Source organism: Lithobates pipiens, unplaced genomic scaffold (assembly GCF_037356315.1).
Source record: "Lithobates pipiens isolate NorthernLeopardFrog02 unplaced genomic scaffold, aLitPip1_a1.2 Scaffold_23, whole genome shotgun sequence".
In the NCBI taxonomy this organism is placed as follows: domain Eukaryota; kingdom Metazoa; phylum Chordata; class Amphibia; order Anura; family Ranidae; genus Lithobates; species Lithobates pipiens.
The window spans coordinates 334,506,993-334,529,395 of record NW_027507785.1 but is presented as its reverse complement, the minus strand read 5'-3'; the positions used below and the strand labels follow the sequence as shown (position 1 = coordinate 334,529,395).

General features: G+C 48.5%; 1 protein-coding gene across 2 annotated transcripts in view; it reads left to right on the top strand.

The window, feature by feature from the left end:
• Positions 1-22,403, top strand: part of DMAP1 (DNA methyltransferase 1 associated protein 1) — a 130,282-nt gene that overhangs the window by 83,856 nt on the left and 24,023 nt on the right. For both annotated transcript variants that reach the window (XM_077450763.1, XM_077450762.1), the window contains exons 9-10: positions 19,378-19,450; positions 22,089-22,375. In XM_077450763.1, the coding sequence (XP_077306889.1) occupies positions 19,378-19,450; positions 22,089-22,375 (360 nt within the window). The remainder of the gene's footprint in view (positions 1-19,377; positions 19,451-22,088; positions 22,376-22,403) is intronic.

Here is a 22,403-nt window from a genome sequence, read left to right as displayed (position 1 = left end):
TGCGTGCCCAAATCATTCATCCCTCCCCTGACCATTTTTCATTGCGTGCCCAAATCATTCGTCCCTCCCCTGACCATTTTTCATTGCGTGCCCAAATCATTCGCCCCTCCCCTGACCATTTTTCATTGCGTGCCCAAATCATTCGTCCCTCCCCTGACCATTTTTCATTGGGTGCCCAAATCATTCGTCCCTCCCCTGACCATTTTTCATTGCGTGCCCAAATCATTCGTCCCTCCCCTGACCATTTTTCATTGCGTGCCCAAATCATTCGTCCCTCCCCTGACCATTTTTCATTGCGTGCCCAAATCATTCGTCCCTCCCCTGACCATTTTTCATTGGGTGCCCAAATCATTCGTCCCTCCCCTGACCATTTTCCATTGCGTGCCCAAATCATTCATCCCTCCCCTGACCATTTTTCATTGCGTGCCCAAATCATTCGTCCCTCCCCTGACCATTTTTCATTGCGTGCCCAAATCATTCGTCCTTCCCCTGACCATTTTTCACTGCGTGCCCAAATCATTCATCCCTCCCCTGACCATTTTTCATTGTGTGTCCAAATCCTTTTCCCCTCCCCTGACCATTTTTTGTTGCGTGGCCAAATCACTCATCCCTCCCCTGACCATTTTTTGTTGCGTGTCCAAATCACTCATCCCTCCCCTGACCATTTTTAGTTGCGTGTCCAAATCATTCGTCCCTCCCCTGACCATTTTTAGTTGCGTGTCCAAATCATTCATCCCTCCCCTGACCATTTTTCGTTGCGTGTCCAAATCATTCATCCCTCCCCTGACCATTTTTCGTTGCGTGTCCAAATCATTCATCCCTCCCCTGACCATTTTTCGTTGCGTGTCCAAATCATTCATCCCTCCCCTGACCATTTTTCGTTGCGTGTCCAAATCATTCATCCCTCCCCTGACCATTTTTCGTTGCGTGCCCAAATCATTCATCCCTCCCCTGACCATTTTTTGTTGCGTGCCCAAATCATTCATCCCTCCCCTGACCATTTTTCATTGTGTGTCCAAATCCTTTTCCCCTCCCCTGACCATTTTTTGTTGCGTGGCCAAATCACTCATCCCTCCCCTGACCATTTTTTGTTGCGTGTCCAAATCACTCATCCCTCCCCTGACCATTTTTTGTTGCGTGGCCAAATCACTCATCCCTCCCCTGACCATTTTTTGTTGCGTGTCCAAATCACTCATCCCTCCCCTGACCATTTTTAGTTGCGTGTCCAAATCATTCGTCCCTCCCCTGACCATTTTTAGTTGCGTGTCCAAATCATTCATCCCTCCCCTGACCGTTTTTCGTTGCGTGTCCAAATCATTCATCCCTCCCCTGACCATTTTTCGTTGCGTGTCCAAATCATTCATCCCTCCCCTGACCATTTTTCGTTGCGTGTCCAAATCATTCATCCCTCCCCTGACCATTTTTCGTTGCGTGTCCAAATCATTCATCCCTCCCCTGACCATTTTTTGTTGCGTGCCCAAATCATTCATCCCTCCCCTGACCATTTTTTGTTGCGTGGCCAAATCATTCATCCCTCCCCTGACCATTTTTCATTGTGTGTCCAAATCCTTTTCCCCTCCCCTGACCATTTTTTGTTGCGTGGCCAAATCACTCATCCTTCCCCTGACCATTTTTTGTTGCGTGTCCAAATCACTCATCCCTCCCCTGACCATTTTTAGTTGCGTGTCCAAATCATTCATCCCTCCCCTGACCATTTTTCGTTGCGTGCCCAAATCATTCATCCCTCCCCTAACCATTTTTCGTTGCGTGTCCAAATCACTCATCCCTCCCCTGACCATTTTTAGTTGCGTGTCCAAATCACTCATCCCTCCCCTGACCATTTTTAGTTGCGTGTCCAAATCACTCATCCCTCCCCTGACCATTTTTAATTGCATGTCCAAATCATTCATCCCTCCCCTGACCATTTTTAATTGCGTGTCCAAATCATTCGTCCCTCCCCTGACCATTTTTAGTTGCGTGTCCGAATCACTCATCCCTCCCCTGACCATTTTTTGTTGCGTGTCCGAATCGCTCATCCCTCCCCTGACCATTTTTCGTTGCATGTCCAAATCATCCCTCCCTCCCCTGACCATTTTTTGTTGCGTGTCCAAATCCTTTTTCCCTCCCCTGACCATATGTTTTTCTTTGTGTCCAATTTTTTCCCTCCCCCGACTATTTTTCTTTGCATGTCCAAATCATTCATCCCTCCCCTGAACACCCGATCGGAGCTGGGGATTACTGCCCATGTAACGGCCGCCTCTGTATTGCGTCCCTCAAGCTGTACTACAGCCAGGAAGGAAAGCATATCAGTAGCAAGCTTGATGCTTACTTACCTTATTGGAAAATGTTCTCCTTTTTTTCCAAAAATCATTTATTGGTTATTCTCCTCAAAACAGGTCCCTTATGCTTCCGGTTTATGTCAGTTTCTGTGTTGTGCCACCAGGCGCTGCTATTTTCTGTATGGAGAAATTACTCCCAGTCACATTTCCTTTTATGAAGTTTACTGAAGAGGGGGGGGGGGGGGGGGGCATACTTGCATCACGCTTCCTTGTGTGGGTTGGGGCAATCTGCACAGCGCCTCGGTCACAACCAATCGTTGGCCATTGGTCGAATGACTGCCTCAGTGCATTCCCATTTGAAACATGAGAAATGTAGTTCTTATTTCCCCCCCCCAAGTAAAGTTGGTAGAGGTGACATGCAGCGTCTGCGGACATCCAGCACCTGGGCAAAGTACATTTTACAAAAGATAATGTCACAAGAAAAATCGATCATTAAATGTAAGGGGTTCATTTAAAGAAAATTACCAGTGTTTTTAATGGGAACCAGGGAAAAGGAGCGAGCCCAAAGTGGGTGGGATCCTGGGGAACAACTTTCAGATTTTGTCAATTTAGAAACACAAACTGAACTACTATCAGGTTGAAGGTAAAGGATGGGGGATGGTTGATGTGCAAGGCCAATAAAGGATTATGATTAGGGGATGTTGGAGGTGATAAAGGGTGAGGAGTTGGTGAATGTTGGAGGTGATAAAGGGTGAGGAGTTGGTGAATGTTGGAGGTGATAAAGGGTGAGGAGTTGGTGAATGTTGGAGGTGATAAAGGGTGAGGAGTTGGTGAATGTTGGAGGTGATAAAGGGTGAGGAGTTGGTGAATGTTGGAGGTGATAAAGGGTGAGGAGTTGGTGAATGTTGGTGAGCATAAAGGGTGAGGAGTTGGTGGCTGTTGGAGAGGATGAAGGGTAAGGGGTTGGTGGATGTTGGAGAGGATGAAGGGTAAGGGGTTGGTGGATGCTGGAGAGGATGAAGGGTTGGTGGATGTTGGAGAGGATGAAGGGTGAGACCTTAATGTTGCTAAACTAAAATAAAGTCCCCAGGGCTGTGCTGTGTGACCAGAGTTGTCAATTTCCGTACCAGATTGACCAAAATACAAATCCAACGCCTCTAGGCAAACAGTATTTTATATGTTCAGCTGGTTTGCCTTGAGCTTATCTTTAAATCCCCTCTGCCCTTTGAAGGGTTGAGGAGTTGGTGGTTGTTTGAGAAGATGAAAGGTTGGTGGATATTGGAATGTTGGAGAGGGTGAAGGGTGAGGGGTTGGTGGAGAGGGTGAAGGGTGAGGGGTTGGTGGAGAGGATGAAGGGTGAGGGGTTGGTGGAGAGGATGAAGGGTTGGTGGATGTTGAAGAGGGTGAAGGGTGAGGGGTTGGTGGATGTTGGAGAGGATGAAGGGTGAGGGGTTGGTGGAGAGGATGAAGGGTGAGGGGTTGGTGGAGAGGATGAAGGGTGAGGGGTTGGTGGAGAGGATGAAGGGTGAGGGGTTGGTGGAGAGGATGAAGGGTGAGGGGTTGGTGGAGAGGATGAAGGGTGAGGGGTTGGTGGAGAGGATGAAGGGTGAGGGGTTGGTGGAAAGGATGAAGGGTGAGGGGTTGGTGGAGAGGATGAAGGGTGAGGGGTTGGTGGAGAGGATGAAGGGTGAGGGGTTGGTGGAGAGGATGAAGGGTGAGGGGTTGGTGGAGAGGATGAAGGGTGAGGGGTTGGTGGAGAGGATGAAGGGTGAGGGGTTGGTGGAGAGGATGAAGGGTGAGGGGTTGGTGGAGAGGATGAAGGGTGAGGGGTTGGTGGAGAGGATGAAGGGTGAGGGGTTGGTGGAGAGGATGAAGGGTGAGGGGTTGGTGGAGAGGATGAAGGGTGAGGGGTTGGTGGAGAGGATGAAGGGTGAGGGGTTGGTGGAGAGGATGAAGGGTGAGGGGTTGGTGGAGAGGATGAAGGGTGAGGGGTTGGTGGAGAGGATGAAGGGTGAGGGGTTGGTGGAGAGGATGAAGGGTGAGGGGATGGTGGAGAGATGAAGGGTGAGAGGTTGGTGGAGAGGATGAAGGGTGAGGGGTTGGTGGAGAGGATGAAGGGTGAGAGGTTGGTGGAGAGGATGAAGGGTTGGTGGATGTTGAAGAGGGTAAAGAGTGAGGTGTTGGTGGATGTTGGGAGAGGATGAAGGGCTTGGTGGATGTTGGGAGAGGGTGAAGGGTTGGTGGATGTTGGGAGAGGGTGAAGGGTTGGTGGATGTTGGGAGAGGGTGAAGGGTTGGTGGATGTGGGAGAGGGTGAAGGGTTGGTGGGTGTTGGAGAGGATGAAGGGTTGGTGGATGTTGGGAGAGGGTGAAGGGTTGGTGGGTGTTGGGAGAGGATGAAGGGTTGGTGGGTGTTGGAGAGGGTGAAGGGTTGGTGGATGTTGGGAGAGGGTGAAGGGTTGGTGGATGTTGGGAGAGGTGTGAAGGGTTGGTGGATGTTGGGAGAGGATGAAGGGTTGGTGAATGTTGGGAGAGGGTGAAGGGTTGGTGGATGTTGGGAGAGGGTGAAGGGTTGGTGGATGTTGGGAGAGGGTGAAGGGTTGGTGGATGTTGGGAGAGGGTGAAGGGTTGGTGGATGTTGGGAGAGGGTGAAGGGTTGGTGGATGTTGGGAGAGGGTGAAGGGTTGGTGGATGTTGGGAGAGGGTGAAGGGTTGGTGGGTGTTGGGAGAGGATGAAAGGTGAGACTATAATGTTAAATCAAGTCCCCTGGCCTGCAAGACAGGGCTGTGCTGTGTGACAGAGTCGTCTCAATCTCAGGACCAGATGGACAGAAATACAAATCCAACACCTCAAGGCAAACCGTATATTATCTGTTTAGCTTTTTTTCCTTGAGTTTATCTTTCAATTTCCTCTCCCCCCCCCCCTCCTTACCTATTTCCTGACCCTACTTAGTCACCCTTGACCCGATCGAATATTCTGAATTCTCCCCCCCCCCTCCCACACACACACTTTGCCCTATACTCAGATTTATTTAAAGCCTGCTAGATTCCAGTGATTCCTCCAATACCGGGCAGGACCCCTCACCAAGCTGCTCTTTAGTCTCTGTGGCCTTGTGTTGGTGTGGAAACTGAAAAGCGCCCCCTGGTAATGAGGGTGTAATACCGGCCGATACTCAAGTGGTTAAACAACCCTGTCGGGTAAACTGATAAATCCGGAGTGACTCTTCAATATCTTTGTGTTAACTTTACATTTCTCTCGGTGTTCTGCGCGGCATAAATTGTTGGCACTTGATGAATATTGGATGATACTGAAGGTAAATAATATGAATAATGTAACGCAGCTTTGGCGTCTGAAGCCGCTATTCGGGATGCGATTATTAATATTTTGTAACGTCCTTGTATTATGTCATTGTGGTGGTGACCGCATTAACCCTTTCACCTCCGGTCAGTGCCGAATTCTCCGGCTTCTCAGAAAGCTGTTTTGCCATTGGACTCCATCCGGAGGAGATCGGTGACGTTACGGAGCGTTTGCTGCGTCACCGAGACGGTTAAACCTGCAAAAACAATAAAAAAAAAAAAAAAAACTTTGAGCGGCGACGGCCCAGAAGTAAATGAGCTCGGTGACAACAGCCGGAGAGTTGGATGTAGTTCACCAGCTTAAAATTACTTTTTTATTCACAAATGCAAAACGTGATTCTGTTGCGCGTCTGCCGGGGAGGGGAATGGCTGCCGTAATGCGGGAAGGTGAGGAGAGCAGCCCCGGTGGCAGCACTTATTAATATTCCGCTCCTGACAGGCGCACTTTGATTAATTAGTGGGCTCCCGTATATCCGCCGGATGATGAGTCTGCTGCAGCTAATCGTGATTGAGCCGTGGCCGGTCACCCCTCCCAGCGCTGCCAGGTGCCGCTATCCGCTGTCATGTCTCTGTCACCTGAGCGGGGGAGGGGGACGGGGGAGGGGCGTTGGAATGAGAATGCAGACACAAAAATCAGCACTGCCATCGTGTATTCTGACAATAAGCTGCAGCACATCCCCTTGTTGCTGCAGCTGTGAGCTTGGTACTGGTTTAAAGTGTCACTAAACCTACATCATAAAAAAAAAACGATGAATAAATAGTGTATTCCATTCTGTTCTGTTCATACTCGCTCATCACTAACAGATTCCTTTTCTGTATTCTGCAAAAAGAAAAAGGGTTGTTCCTGCTGCTCTCTATCTCCCCCTTCTGTCCATGTCCCCAATGCAGCTACGGATTGTGCAGATCAGTGTTGGCAGCTCTGCACATGCTCAGTGTGTTTCTATGCTGAGCATTTCCTCTCTGTCCCACCTGAGCAGCCCATGTGACTATAGAATCACACATGTGGGCGTATACACAATGACAGGCCACGCCCCTCCCTCTTCCATGTCCACTAACTAGCTAAATGATTCATTGGCATCTTCCTCTGCAGGAGTGCATGCCGTTACCACCTCTGTGCAGCTCCGGGTTATTCAATGATTCGTTGGCATCTTCCTCTGCAGGGGTGCATGTCGTTACAACCTCTGTGCCGCTCCGGGTTATTCAATGATTCGTTGGCATCTTCCTCTGCAGGGGTGCATGCCGTTACCACCTCTGTGCAGCTCCGTTTTATTTAATGATTCGTTGGCATCTTCCTCTGCAGGGGTGCATGTCGTTACAACCTCTCTGCCGCTCCGGGTTATTCAATGATTCGTTGGCATCTTCCTCTGCAGGGGTGCATGCCGTTACCACCTCTGTGCAGCTCCGAGTTATTTAATGATTTGTTGGCATCTTCCTCTGCAGGGGTGCATGCCGTTACCACCTCTGTGCAGCTCCGTTTTATTTAATGATTCGTTGGCATCTTCCTCTGCAGGGGTGCATGTCGTTACAACCTCTGTGCCGCTCCGGGTTATTCAATGATTCGTTGGCATCTTCCTCTGCAGGGGTGCATGCCGTTACCACCTCTGTGCCGCTCCGGGTTATTCAATGATTCGTTGGCATCTTCCTCTGCAGGGGTGCATGCCGTTACAACCTCTGTGCAGCTCCGGGTTATTCAGTGATTCGTTGGCATCTTCCTCTGCAGGGTTGCATGCCGTTACCACCTCTGTGCAGCTCCGGGTTGTTCAATGATTCGTTGGCATCTTCCTCTGCAGGGGTGCATGCCATTACCACCTCTGTGCAGCTCCGGGTTGTTCAATGATTTGTTGGCATCTTCCTCTGCAGGGGTGCATGCTGTTACCACCTCTGTGCAGCTCCGGGTTGTTCAATGATTCGTTGGCATCTTCCTCTGCAGGGGTGCATGTCGTTACAACCTCTGTGCCGCTCCGGGTTATTCAATGATTCGTTGGCATCTTCCTCTGCAGGGGTGCATGCCGTTACCAACTCTGTGCCACTCCGGGTTATTCAATGATTCGTTGGCATCTTCCTCTGCAGGGGTGCATGCCGTTACCACCTCTGTGCAGCTCCGGGTTATTCAATGATTTGTTGGCATTTTCCTCTGCAGGGGGGCATGCCGTTACCACCTCTGTGCAGCTCCGGGTTATTCAATGATTTGTTGGCATTTTCCTCTGCAGGGGGGCATGCCGTTACCACCTCTTTGCAACTCCGGGTTATTCAATGATTCGTTGGCATCTTCCTCTGCAGGGGTGCATGCCATTACCAGCTCTGTGCAGATCCAGGTTATTCAATGATTCATTGGCATCTTCCTCTGCTGGGGTGCATGCCATTACCACCTCTGTGCAGCTCCGGGTTATTCAATGATTCGTTGGCATTTTCCTCTGCAGGGGTGCATGCCGTTACCACCTCTATGCAGCTCTGGGTTGTTCAATGATTCGTTGGCATCTTCTTCTGTAGGGGTGCATGCCGTTACAACCTCTGTGCAGCTCCGGGTTATGCAGCCTGGGTGGCATTTGGCACTCCCAATCCAAATGCGGCTGAAATTGGAAAGCCTGACTACAACATTATGGGAAGTTTGTGCTCTGATAGTTTGCAAATATAAGTTTATTCAAGGTTTTCACATACATGGGGTAGATCCCCCAGGGAAAAAAAAAAAAAAGAGGAACAAAAAGTGACAATAAAGACAGTGAAGGTCGCAGCCTCCATAATGTGCAGTATAGTAACAGGAAATGCGACTATCAACTACTTAATACACCGTACATATGGAATCGACCTCAGTAGGAGTCCCCCCTCTGCCAAAACCGGCAAGGGGGTCCACAAATATACCAAGTACAGTGAATAACTCAAGGTCTAGATCTAGAGGCCGAACTCGCAGCCACTGTAGGTAATCAGTAGGTCGCATGCATAAGGAAACAGTTTGCAACGGTGCATAAACATAAGAAAAAGAAAAGAGGGGGGGAAGATGAGAAAAGCAGAAGAGGATGGGGGGGAATGGTGTAGAAGAAAGAGCTAATGAAAAGAGGGGGTGAAGAATTTAAGGAAAGGGAGGATGGGGGAAGGAGGGGGAAGGAAAAGATTAGGAAAGGGAAACGGAGGAAACTCGGAGTCCCCCGCCCGAATGTTTGTCAGTCCCCCCGACTCCCCTTAGTGCCCCAAAAGGGCTCTACCTTCTGTCGAGTACACAAACACATTCCAGAGTGACCACGTTTTCCGGTAAACTTCCTGCCTATCTTGAGCAGTCAGTATCAAATCTTCCATTTTATTAATTTCTTCCACCCTCCTCAACCACATGGCTACGGAAGGGGGAGTTTGCTGTTTCCAGAGCAGAGGAATACAAGATTTGGCCGCGTTGGTAAGATGGCGCAAGACTGACCGCGCATATCTCTTAGGGGGCAAGTCCGATAAATGTAAGAGGAAGAAGGCTGGATCATTTGGGACTTGCCATTCCGTGAACTTCTGGACAATATTGCGGACTGCAGTCCAAAAGTCCAAGAGCCTGGGACAGGACCAAAAAACATGTAGGAGCGTACCCCGGTCTTCCCCGCAGCGCCAGCAATGTGCGGGCGTGTCCGGGAAAACAAGGTGGAGGCGGCTAGGGGTCAGGTACCATCTTGTGAGGATTTTATAATTCAACTCCTGTGTTTTGGTGCATATTGAGGACTTTAGGGTAAACCGTAAAACCCGCGTAATCTGTGCGGGCGTGAAGGTGTAGCCCAAGTCCCTCTCCCATTTCGCAAGACTGGAGATCCGGTGCGTTGGCGGCGGCGTGTTTAAGAACCCATACATTTGAGAAAGAAGTCGGGGGATAGGTTCTGTGCCAGAGAAGTACTCCTCAAATACCGTCAGCGATCTAGAGTGAGCCAAGGGGTTCGGGATGGATTGGAGGAAGTGATGCAGACGCACTGCATCCCAAAAATCTAAACCGTAGGGACCCCTGCGGTCCATAAGGGCACCAATAGAAACCCAGCCGTCGCGTGTTTGTGCTCTGATAGTTTGACCGGTTTCACAGACGTAGTAGTAGTAGTAGTAGTAGTTGGCCTGGTGTTGGTCATTCTTGGCCATAACAGTTGGTGGATGATTCTCGGCCACAAGTAACCAAACGGCGGCCCTTTTTTTTTATAGTCAAGCTTTTCGGTATGGTTGTAGTTTGGAGGGTGCAGCTCTCTCCGCCGGGTGTGGTGCAGACAGGCCGCAGACGTTCTCTGCGGCGTTATTCTGAGAGTTCTACAGGCGGCTGAGCATCTCGCTCCCCCAAAATGATGATCTTACAGCTTTTGTTCCACACGTTTTCCTGCTTTGTATTTATGTTCCTCCTGTGCAAGCGCACTTCATGCAGTTTAAGCAGTTGTTTATTGCATTGCCATGTGAGCCGTAGTCCCTAAATCAAACAAGACATCTGTGTAATTATGCCAGAGAGTTAGTCTCCTCTAGAGGACCACGGGGAAAAGATGTCAAGAGTTGGAAGGTGGCCAAAATATATTAACCTTAAAAAAAAATCCAAATAAGGGGGGAAAAAAGCCAGCTAATCAATTTCTAAAGGAAAGTTTTATAGCTTAGCAGCTCCGAGGTGTGGGGCGTCCCCAGCCACGAGGGTTGGGGGTGGGGGGGGGGATGAGGGACAGAGATGGAGAACTGTCACTTGGGTTCATCTTGGAAACTTGCTGAGTTCACAGATTGGAGGGGATTGTATAGGGTGTCCCCGAATTGTCAGAATGGCTGCCTGCCACTCGTCTACATCTGACCAATACGGACAACTCCCCCCCCCCCCCCCATCTGCGATGACTACATGTGTTGTATGGGAGACAGTATAGATTGGGGGGGGGGGGGGAGTGCATGAGGGCCTTTTATCCAACAGCTTTCTCGGGTACGTTTTTTATCTGTGATCCATTCAGATATTTATTGGCCTCAATAATAAATAAATGAATGCAACATCATCAGCAGAGAAGGTCTGAAGCTTTTGCAACAGATGTTTAATGCATGAGAATCTTCACAGTGATCTGCCATGTGGCCTCCATGTGACCTCCATGTGACCTCCATGTGCCCTCCATGTGTCCTCCATGTGCCCTCCATTCCATGTGCCCTCCATGTGGCCATTTGTCTCCACTTGTAGCCACCTTGGCCTCTAGTCCACAGGTTCTCATTCATTTTGCATTTACAGTCCCCCCAATGGTATTGACCAATATGGCCCTATACCACCTACACTGGACTGTTTCAACTCATAATTGCCATTCTTAATTGTTTCCAGTATGACTGACTGAGTTTTACATTTTGGATATCAAGGAACAGAACAGCTAAGAGGAAATCGTAAGGATTTTACAATAGTTATAAAAAAAAAAAAAAATAGACAAATACCCAGGCTAGCTAGACCTAGATATTCTTGCCGTTTTTGTGCATTATGCATGGAATGGAGGTCAAGTTGCTGAGCATCTTCCTCGCATGTCATTCCTCGCATGTCATCTGGTACATAAAGTCTATTTCTCGACTGATTCAGGTTCAATAATGTAGCAAATCCAGTTTCAGAGTATTTATTTTATTCAGAGCCCCAGTAATTTGATTCCCATACCCCCATAATTTGGCACAATTATACTCTTATAATTTGGTTCCAGTGCCTCCATCATTTGATTCCCTTCCCATACCACCATAATTTGGTTCCCAAACCCTTGTAATTTGGGGTCTCATACCGCCATCATTTGGGGTCCCATACCGCCATCATTTGGGGTCCCATACCGCCATCATTTGGGGTCCCATACCGCCATCATTTGGGGTCCCATACCGCCATCATTTGGGGTCCCATACCGCCATCATTTGGGGTCCCATACCGCCATCATTTGGGGTCCCCAATACCGCCATCATTTGGGCCCCATACCGCCTCATTTGGGTCCCATACCGCCATCATTTGGGTCCTGTACCCCTATACCTTGGTTCTAACACCCCCATCCTTTGGTTCTCAACCCGTCATCATTTAGCGGTCTAATCCCCCTTAATTTGGGTGATTTACCCCCATTGATTTGATTCTGATACCTCCATAGTTTGGCTCTCATAACCGCATAATTTGATTCCTGTGACACCATAATTTAATTCCCTTCCTATGCGGCCATCATTTGTTTCCCATACCACCATCATTTCACTCTCAAAGCCCCCATAGTTTGGTTCTCATATCCTTTATCATTTGGTTTCCCCAGACCACCATCATTTTGTTCCCAAACAACCACAAGGTTTTGTTGCCTGGTGGCTGGACATGAAGGTCCAGTTAGTAACAAAGTTCCTTGCATGTCATCTTGGATAAAAAGGAAGGCGCGCTCGGAGTCCACAGAAATGCGACTTCTAAAATCTGGTTCATGGATCTTTAATAAAGATTAGCAACATGTATATCAAGCCGACACATTTTGGGGGAACCCCCCTTCTTCAGGACTGCTGCTGTGTTCCATTTGATGGGAACAAATCCCATGTGTGGTTATATTGGATCCAAGTTCCTGAATGGCAGGATGCCGGCTTTTGTTGTATCGGCAGCAATCCATCACCTGACACCATTTCTCTACTCATATCAGGTTTAATAAAGTAGAGAATCAATTTTTATTTTTGTAATTTCAGAGATGCATACTCCCATCATTTGGTTCCCATATTGCCATCATCTGATTCCAAGACCCCCATCATTTGATTTCTATACTGCCATCATGATTCCAGTACCCCCATCATCTGATTCCCATTCCCCCCATCATCTCATCCCCATACCCCCCATCATCTCGTTCCCCCATACCCCCCATCATCTTGTTCCCCCATACCCCCCATCATCTCGTCCCCATACCCCCCATCATCTCGTTCCCCATACCCCCCATCATCTCGTTCCCCATACCCCCCAATCATCTTGTTCCCCCATACCCCCCATCATCTCGTTCCCCATACCCCCCATCATCTCGTTCCCCATACCCCCCATCATCTCGTTCCCCATACCCCCCCATCATCTCGTTCCCCATACACCCCATCATCTTGTTCCCAATATCCCCCTCCATCATTTGATTCCAATACCCCCCCTCCAACATTTGATACCAATACCCCCCCCATCATTTGATTCCAATACCCCCCCTCCATCATTTGATTCCAATACCCCCCCTCCAACATTTGATACCAATACCCCCCCCCCCCCCCCCCATCATTTGATTCCAATACCCCCCCTCCATCATTTGATTCCAATACCCCCCCTCCATCATTTGATTCCAATACCCCCCCTCCATCATTTGATTCCAATACCCCCCCTCCATCATTTGATTCCAATACCCCCCCCCTCCATCATCTGATTCCAATACCCCCCCCCCCTCCATCATCTGATTCCAATACCCCCACCCCCTCCATCATCTGATTCCAATACCCCCACCCCCTCCATCATCTGATTCCAATACCCCCCCCTCCATTATCTGATTCCAATACCCCCCCCCCCCTCCATCGTTTGATTCCTAAACCCGCAATGGGTTTTGGTGACCATTGGCTGCACATCTGCTGTTTCTCCGATGAATTGTTGCATTTCCCGCGATTTGGCGTCTTTCTGTCCAGATGTTGATCTCTTACAGCCCCCCCCCCCCCCCCCCGAGTTCTATAAGAGGGAGCTACTCATTATATCTCTCACGTGGCGTATGAGTGTGGGCATTGGGTTCTCTCCTCCAGATATGGAGCTTCCATGTCTGTGACCTTGGGCTGTCTTCTCTGTTTGATTTGAAGACGTTTTTCGTTTTTCTTTCAGTCGATCTGTATTCCTTTCTCAGCCGGTGTTCATCCCGATGTGATTGTCTCATTATTTGGCTGAATATCTTTTCCCAACTCAACAGAGGACCTAAAACCTTGACTGGCCATCTGCCCGCCGGGCACAGATGGTATCACCTGGTATTGCTTTGTTTTTTTTGTTTATTTTTGGGTTTTTTTCGCTGCCCTCCAACTGAAATACATAAACCAAGTTGTAACGTCCCACTAAGGCCGTTATTTATTTCTCTGAAGTTGGATCCGACTATCAATTAGGTGGACAGAAGTCCCAAAGAGATGCGTCCGCAAACCTGAATTACCGGCCTCTGGCGGGGACGGCCTTTCCTTTTCTGGCAGCACATCTGCGGTTATGTCCGGGCACTGCTGGGTTAATCGTTTTCACTCGCCATCTCTCCGCGGCCGGCCGGCGCGTGGTCAACCCCGTGTGACGCCACTTCTTAATGTGTTTAGCTAACGGAGCTCACCTAACGGATTATCTGAGCTGCGTGAGTAATAGACTGCCCATTTACTTCTAATACATTTTGCATAGAGAGCAATCAACCTCCATCACTCTTTAAGATGAATCGCCGGAGCCGGCTAAATTTTAAAGATATTAGCCTGACAGCAGCCTCATAAATCAGAACATTTTCTTAATGACGGTAAAATTAAAATATACTCTGCCTCCCAAGAGCCAATGAAGTCTCTCCGCGCGGAAGAGAGAACAGCGAACGCGCAAAAAGAAGAAAATTAGTGGAAAGATTAATTGGTTTTATTTAGAGGGCGGAGGAAGGAGCGGCGTGCGCCCGGCGCCGGCTCCACCGCTTTTTTTGTTTGAAACCAGAAGGTAAACATTGTGCGGTGGGAAGGACGCTTCCTGCGGGGGAATCTGATCGTTTTATTATTATTATTATTATTATTATTATTACTATTATTATTACTATTATTATTATTATTATTATTACTATTAATATTATTATTATTATTATTATTACTATTAATATTATTATTATTATTATTACTATTATTATTATTATTATTATTATTACTATTATTATTATTATTACTATTATTATTACAGCAAAGTGTGAGACATCTATATATATATATATATATAATATATTTATATATATATATATTCACCACAAAGAGAGGAGGAGGAGACCCAGACGGTTCTATATGTCCCGTTTATTCTGAAAAAACTAAAAGACGTGTAAAAAAAAAATAATAATAATAATAAAAATAAAAAAAAATCAAAGCCATCTTGTATGCCTAAATTTTAGCAGAAAATTATTTTTTAGGGATTTTTAAGATACACGAAATGTATAATATTAATGGCTTACACTCTAATTTCTCTGCTACAGTCACCACAGTGCTGTACAGAGATCACTGAGCCAATCACATCAGTCTCTGTACCAGAGGAGCTTACACTCTAATGTCCCCTCCCCCCCACAGTCACATCAGTCTCTATACAGAGGAGCGTACACTCTAATGTCCCCTCCCCCACAGTCACATCAGTCTCTGTACAGAGGAGCTTACACTCTAATGTCCCCTCCCCCACACAGTCACATCAGTCTCTGTACAGAGGAGCTTACACTCTAATGTCCCCTCCCCCCACAGTCACATCAGTCTCTGTACAGAGGAGCTTACACTCTAATGCCCCCCCCCCCCCCCCCCCCACAGTCACATCAGTCTCTGTACAGAGGAGCTTACACTCTAATGTCCCCCCCCCCCCACAGTCACATCAGTCTCTGTACCAGAGGAGCTTACACTCTAATGTCCCCTCCCCCCCACAGTCACATCAGTCTCTGTACAGAGGAGCTTACACTCTAATGTCCCCTCCCCCCACAGTCACATCAGTCTCTGTACAGAGGAGCTTACACTCTAATGTCCCCTCCCCCCACAGTCACATCAGTCTCTGTACAGAGGAGCTTACACTCTAATGTCCCCTCCCCCCACATCAGTCTCTGTACAGAGGAGCTTACACTCTAATGTCCCCTCCCCCACAGTCACATCAGTCTCTGTACAGAGGAGCTTACACTCTAATGCCCCCCCCCCCCACAGTCACATCAGTCTCTGTACAGAGGAGCTTACACTCTAATGTCCCCTCCCCCCACAGTCACATCAGTCTCTGTACAGAGGAGCTTACACTCTAATGTCCCCTCCCCCACAGTCACATCAGTCTCTGTACAGAGGAGCTTACACTCCAATGTCCCCTCCCCCACAGTCACATCAGTCTCTGTACAGAGGAGCTTACACTCTAATGTCTCCTCCCCCACAGTCACATCAGTCTCTGTACAGAGGAGCTTACACTCTAATGTCTCCTCCCCCACAGTCACATCAGTCTCTGTACAGAGGAGCTTACACTCTAATGTCCCCTCCCCCCACAGTCATATCAGTCTCTGTACAGAGGAGCTTACACTCTAATGTCCCCTCCCCCACAGTCACATCAGTCTCTGTACAGAGGAGCTTACACTCTAATGCCCCCCCCCCCCCCACAGTCACATCAGTCTCTGTACAGAGGAGCTTACACTCTAATGCCCCCCCCCCCCCACAGTCACATCAGTCTCTGTACAGAGGAGCTTACACTCTAATGTCCCCTCCCCCCCACAGTCACATCAGTCTCTGTACAGAGGAGCTTACACTCTAATGTCCCCTCCCCCCACAGCAACACACTATTATTATTATTATTATTATTATTATTATACATTTTATATACATTATCTCACAAAAGTAAGTACACCCCTCAGTGACATTTGTTCTCTCTTTTCATGACAACACTGAAGAAATGACACTTGTCTACAATGTAAAGTAGTGAGTGTACAGCTTGTATAACAGTGTAAATTTCCTGTCCCCTCAAAATAACTCAACACACAGCCATTAATGTCTAAACCGCTGGCAACAAAAGTCAGTACACCCCTAAGTGAAAATGTCCAAATTGGGCCCATTAGCCATTTTCCCTCCCCGGTGTCATGTGACTCGTTAGTGTTACAAGGTCTCAGGTGTGAATGGGGAGCAGGTGTGTTAAATTTGGTGTTATCGCTCTCACTCTCTCATACTGGTCACTGGAAGTACAACATGGCACCTCATGGCAAAGAACTCTCTGAGGATCTGAAGAAAAGAATTGTTGCTCTACATAAAGATGGCCTAGGCTATAAGAAGATTGCCAAGACCCTGAAACTGATCTGCAGCACGGTGGCCAAGACCATACAGAGGTATAACAGGACAGGTTCCCCTCAGAACAGGCCTCGCCATGGTCCACCAAAGAAGTTGAGGTCACGTGATCAGAGTCATATCCAGAGGTTGTCTTTGGGAAATAGACGTATGAGTGCTGCCAGCATTGCTGCAGAGGTTGTAGGGGTGGGGGGGTCAGGCTGCCAGTGCTCAGACCATACGCCGCACACTGCATCAAATTGGTCTGCATGGCTGTCGTCCCAGAAGGAAGCCTCTTCTAAAGATGATGCACAAGAAAGACCACAAACAGTTTGCTGAAGACAAGCAGACTAAGGAGATGGATTACTGGAACCATGTCCTGTGGTCTGATGAGACCAAGATAAACGTATTTGGTGTCAGATGGTGTCAGGCGTGTGTGGGGGCAACCAGGTGAGGAGGACAAAGACAAGTGTGTCTTGTCTACAGTCAGGCATGGTGGTGGGGGTGTCATGGTCTGGGGCTGCATGAGTGCTGCTGGCACTGGGGGGCTACAGATCATTGAGGGGACCATGAATGCCAACATGTACTGTGACATACTGAAGCAGAGCATGATCCCCTCCCTTCAGAGACTGGACCGCAGGGCAGTATTCCAACATGATAACCACCCCAAACACACCTCCAACACCACCACTGCCTTGCTAAAGAAGCTGAGGGTAAAGGTGATGGACTGGCCAAGCATGTCTCCAGACCTAAACCCTATTGATCATCTGTGGGGGATCCTCAAACGGGAGGTGGAGGAGGGGAAGGTCTCCAACGTCCACCAGCTCTGTGATGTCATCATGGGGGAGGGAAAGAGGACTCCAGTGGTGACCTGTGAAGCTCTGCTGACCTCCATGCCCAAGAGGGTGAAGGCAGTGCTGGAAAATAATGGCGGCCACACAAAATATTGACACTTTGGGCCCAATCTGGACATTTTCACTTAGGGGTGTACTGACTTTTGCTGCCAGCGGTTTAGACATTAATGGCTGTGTGTTGAGTTATTTTGAGGGGACAGGAAATTTACACTGTTATACAAGCTGTACACTCACTACTTTACATTGTAGACAAGTGTCATTTCTTCAGTGTTGTCATATGAAAAGAGAGAAGAAATGTCACTGAGGGGTGTACTTACTTTTGTCAGATACTGTAGCTCTGACATATACCGCAGTGCTGTACAGAGATCACAGAGCCAATCACATCAGTCTCTGTACCAGAGGAGCTTACACTCAACAACGGAAGTCGGGTAACTTGCTGTTATTTTTGGCTTCTGGAAGGAAAATTGGTGGATATAAAACCATGGAGAGATTTGAACCCTGCGCCTCAGTGTTACAAGCCGTGATGTCACCATAATGCCACTTGCGTATGAATGATGTCATCGCTGCTGATGCTGAATGCGGCCGCTAAAAGCGTGGCGTTTCGCTCGCTGTACGGACTGGAGCCGGTTGGGGTTTTTCTCGCCGTATTTATATCCATTAGTCGCCCTGTTGAGTATTTCTGTAACCGTCGTCCTCCTTTTTTTTTTTTTTTCTCTTGCTGGCCCCCGTGCCCCTCTAATTAATTTTTCGCGGCCCCTCATTGCAGCGGATCGCGGGTTGCACATTGCGCTCTTCTTCAGCAATTAAAGCGCCGGACATTTCCTCGGCCCGTGCTGCGTAGCGTTGGCACCTGACACCAGCGCAGCGAGCCTTTAACTAGGCCGCTGTTTTTTTTCAATTTTTTTTTTTCGCGGTGACCATTTACAGCTCGTCTAATTATTCACACAGAGTTTAGTCCGCGGCGCGGCGTCGGGATCAAAGGGGCCAGAAAGTGGCCCTGAATAGGTGCCGAAAACTCGGAGCCGGCTTCCTTTTTCTCTCCGCCGGGCCTTGTGATGCCGCGGAATATTTAGCCTGCGTCTTTTTTTTTTTTTTTCTTACCTGTGATCTTCCCCCGTACAATTCAATGGTAACAAGTGTCTCTGCTAAGTGATCCTATTTTTACTACTTATTTTTAATGAGTACCTGTAATTCTTTTTTTTTTTATTATTTCGCCGTTCCTGCGCGGCCGACTCCCGCTGCTTTTCTGCTCTGCCGGGTTACTCCCCGCTCCCGTCTTTTGTGGGCTTTCGGCTGCACTTCTGTGTTCAGTCGAACTCCTCCGCTCTTTGTTATATCACCTACTAAATGAATTCCCACTGCTCGGGGGCGCCGCCGGTACGCCACGAGAAAAAAAAAAAAAAAAAAAGCGTTTGGCCCTGGAAGGATTATAAAAAAAAAAAAAGTCCTGTAAATGGGGGAAGCGGCATCAAACGGGGGAGGGGGAGGGGGGGGCACATCGCGCATTACACATCCTTTCCAGTCTAATCTATTTTTTTTTATTATTTTTTTTTTTTTGTTTAATCTCTCGGCAGGAAGTCGTGTTTCCTTTTTTCTTTTTTTTCTTTTTTTTTGCCAAACAAGAAAAGGTGAACTTTATCCCCCCCGGCCGTCTTTTGCAACTGCAAAAGGGGGATTTCTTGTAGGCCCCTTGTAGGTTGTACAATGAGCCCCCCCCCCACCCAAAACATGGGGCAGCCGCCCCTCCCCAGCGCCCGTCTCCTCTGCACCCCCCACCCTCTTCTCTTTCCATCCCTTTTTCGTTTCTTTTTCTCTTACCTTTTTTTTTTTTTTTCTTTTTCTGTTTCTTTTCATTCCGTCCTGCTTGTTCTGTATGAAAAGTCTCTCGCCTGCCTTTTGAACTAGGAAATGTGCGAAAGAGGCCTGACTGAGAGCTGTGTGGCTCCCTTCTTTTTGTACCTTTTGTGTTTGCAGATGAAACTCCCGAGCTCAGTTGGACAGAAGAAGATTAAAGCCTTGGATCAGATGCTGTCAGAACTGGGAGTAGGTGAGCCGGGAGGACGCTGGGAGTGGGGGTTGGCGAGGGGAATATCATGCATGCCGAGAGCTCCTTTTGTAGTCCCAATGGGGCTGTGTGTTTTATTATTTTCCCTTAATACAGAGAGTTTTGGAGAGAGCGGTGTACACACACACACATATATATATATATATATATATATATATATACACACACACGCCATTCATGAAACGTTTTCATCTCATGTAAAAGAACCAGATAGGGAAATAAAAAGATACGCGAGGCCCCTTTATTTCCCTCCATCGCGCCTGATAACGGGCGCTTCACGTGAATAAAAGAGAGGCTCGGGGGGGAGGAGACACAACAACTTACTGTTTGTTATCCGCTCAGCGACCCGCCGCTTTCCTACCTGCCCGAAAGTGGAACACCGAATTAACCCCAACGCTTCGCTTCCGCACATTCCAGCGCCTTCTTCTTCTTCTTTATCGTGATTTAATGAAGTTCGGCACGTGCCCTGTGTGTGTGTGTGTTGGCTTTCTGTTTGTTTTAACGAGGCCCAGAAGAACCCCCGGCTCACTAGTACCCCCCCCCCCCACTCAGCAGATCCCAGCTCCTTACTACCCTGTTCAGCATTGATACCCTCGTTCAGCAGATCCCCAGCTTATTGGTACCCCAGCTCTGCTGATCCCCCCCCCCCCACTCAGTAGTACCCCAAAGCTCTGCAGCTGTACCCCCAGCTCCTTAATACCCCTGTTCAGCATTGATACCCTCGTTCAGCAGATCCCCAGCTTATTCGTACCCTCGCTTAGCAAATACATCCCCAGCTCTGCTGCTGATCCCCACTCAGTATTACCCTCCAGCTCTGCTGCTGTTCCCCCACTCAGTAGTAACCCCACTCAGCAGATCCCCGGCTCCTTAGTACCCCTGTTCAGCATTGATATCCCTGTTCAGCACATCCCCGGCTCCTTAGTACCCCTGTTCAACAGATGCCCAGCTCCTTGCTACCCCTCTTCAGCATTGATATGCTCGTTCAGCAGATTCCCAGCTCCTTAGTACCCCTGTTCAGCAGATCCCCAGCTCCTTAGTACCCCCTCTTCAGCATTGATACCCCTGTTCAGCAGATCCCTGGCTCCTTAGTACCCCTCTTCAGCATTGATACCCCTGTTCAGCAGATCCCCAGCTCCTTAGTACCCCTCTTCAGCATTGATACCCCTGTTCAGCAGATCCCTGGCTCCTTTGTACCCCTCTTCAGCATTGATACCCTCATTCAGCAGATCCCCAGCTCCTTAGTACCCCTGTTCAGCAGATCCCCAGCTCCTTAGTACCCCTCTTCAGCATTGATACCATTGTTCAGCAAATTCCCAGCTTATTAGTACCCCCAGCTCTGCTGACCCTCCACTCAGTAGTAACCCCCAGCTCTGCTGCTGATCCCCCACTCAGTAGTACCCCCAAGCTCTGCAGTTGATCCCCCAATCAGCTGTACCCAAGCTCCTTAATACCCTTCTTCAGCATGGATACCCTCATTCAGCAGACCCCCAGTTTATTAGTACCCCCAGTTCTGCTGATTCCCCACTCAGTAGTAATCCCCAGCTCTGCTGCTAATCCCCCCCCCCCCACTCAACATTACCCACCTGATCCCCCACTCAGTAATAACTCCACTCAGCAGATCTCCAGCTCCTTAGTACCCTTGTTCAGCAGATCCAGATCCACAGCTTATTACCCCCAGCTCTGCTGATCCCCCACTCAGCATTACCCTCCAGCTCTGCTGCTGATCCCCCCCCACTCACTAGTAACCCCACTCAGCAGATCCTCAGCTCTTTAGTACCATTGTTCACCATTGATACCCTCGTTCAGCAGATCCCCAGCTTATTAGTACTCTCACAAGTGTTTGCCGACACCCCCCCCCCCCCCCCCCCCCCCAAAAAAAAAAACACTAGCCGCCACTGATTATAACACCTCCAATTATCAACCAGTTTGGCATTGTGTGACCTAACTGGTATGCTGCAGTGTTGGCGAGCTGATGCATTTTGGATCAGAGCTCTGAGGAAGAGGGTGCATCCCCTGAAACTCGTTCAGGTCCATCTGTGTGCTTTACAGAGATAAAAAGTATGAAAGGTTTTATTTTAATAAAAAAAGTTGAAGCTTTATAGTCACTTTTATATACATCATATCTTCAAGTCACATGTAAATATTACAAATGAGACGATTCTTTATAATAAAACTTCCCAGTTTATGAGAAAAATATCCTTTTAAACACTCTGTGACATCATAGCTTCCATTGAGAAAGCGCAGCTTCAATACGGGTACCCAGAGGGGGGATCGATGTGTGGCACCCCCAGCAGAAACTATAATTCCCATCATGCATTAGGAGTTGTAGTTATGAATGTGGGAGGGCTTCAGGGGACCCTGCAGGGCAAAGTAGCCACCCAGCAGATTTTTATTGGTCAGTGCCGTGGATTTTACCAGCAGATGTGTGACAAGTCAGCATTAAACAGCCAATCAAGAGGGGATTAGCTCATCAGATAAAACCAACTTTATTCAGTATAAAACACCCAATAACAGAACGCCCTTTCTTCTGTGTCTCTGGTCATATTCTGGTATGGGGGATGGGGGGGGGGAGACTTGAATCTGTCCCATAATTCACCCTTCGCTCTGTTCTGACCCGCAGATCTTAACCCGATGCCAACGGAAGAGATCGTCCAGATGTTTAATGAGCTGCGCAGCGATCTGGTCCTGCTCTACGAACTCAAACAAGCGTTCTCCAACTGCGAGTATGAACTGCAAATGCTTCGCCATCGCTTCGAAGCCTTGTCCAAAACTGGGGTCCCCAGCACGCCGGTGGCAGCCGAGGGAACCAGCATAGAGGGCCAGCCCACCATCAGCACAGAGGACATCAAACTAGAGGGCAAAGATCCGATCATCGATGTTGTTGGCGCTCCACTGACTCCGAACTCGGTAAGTGGTTCTCTGTGGGTTGGCACAA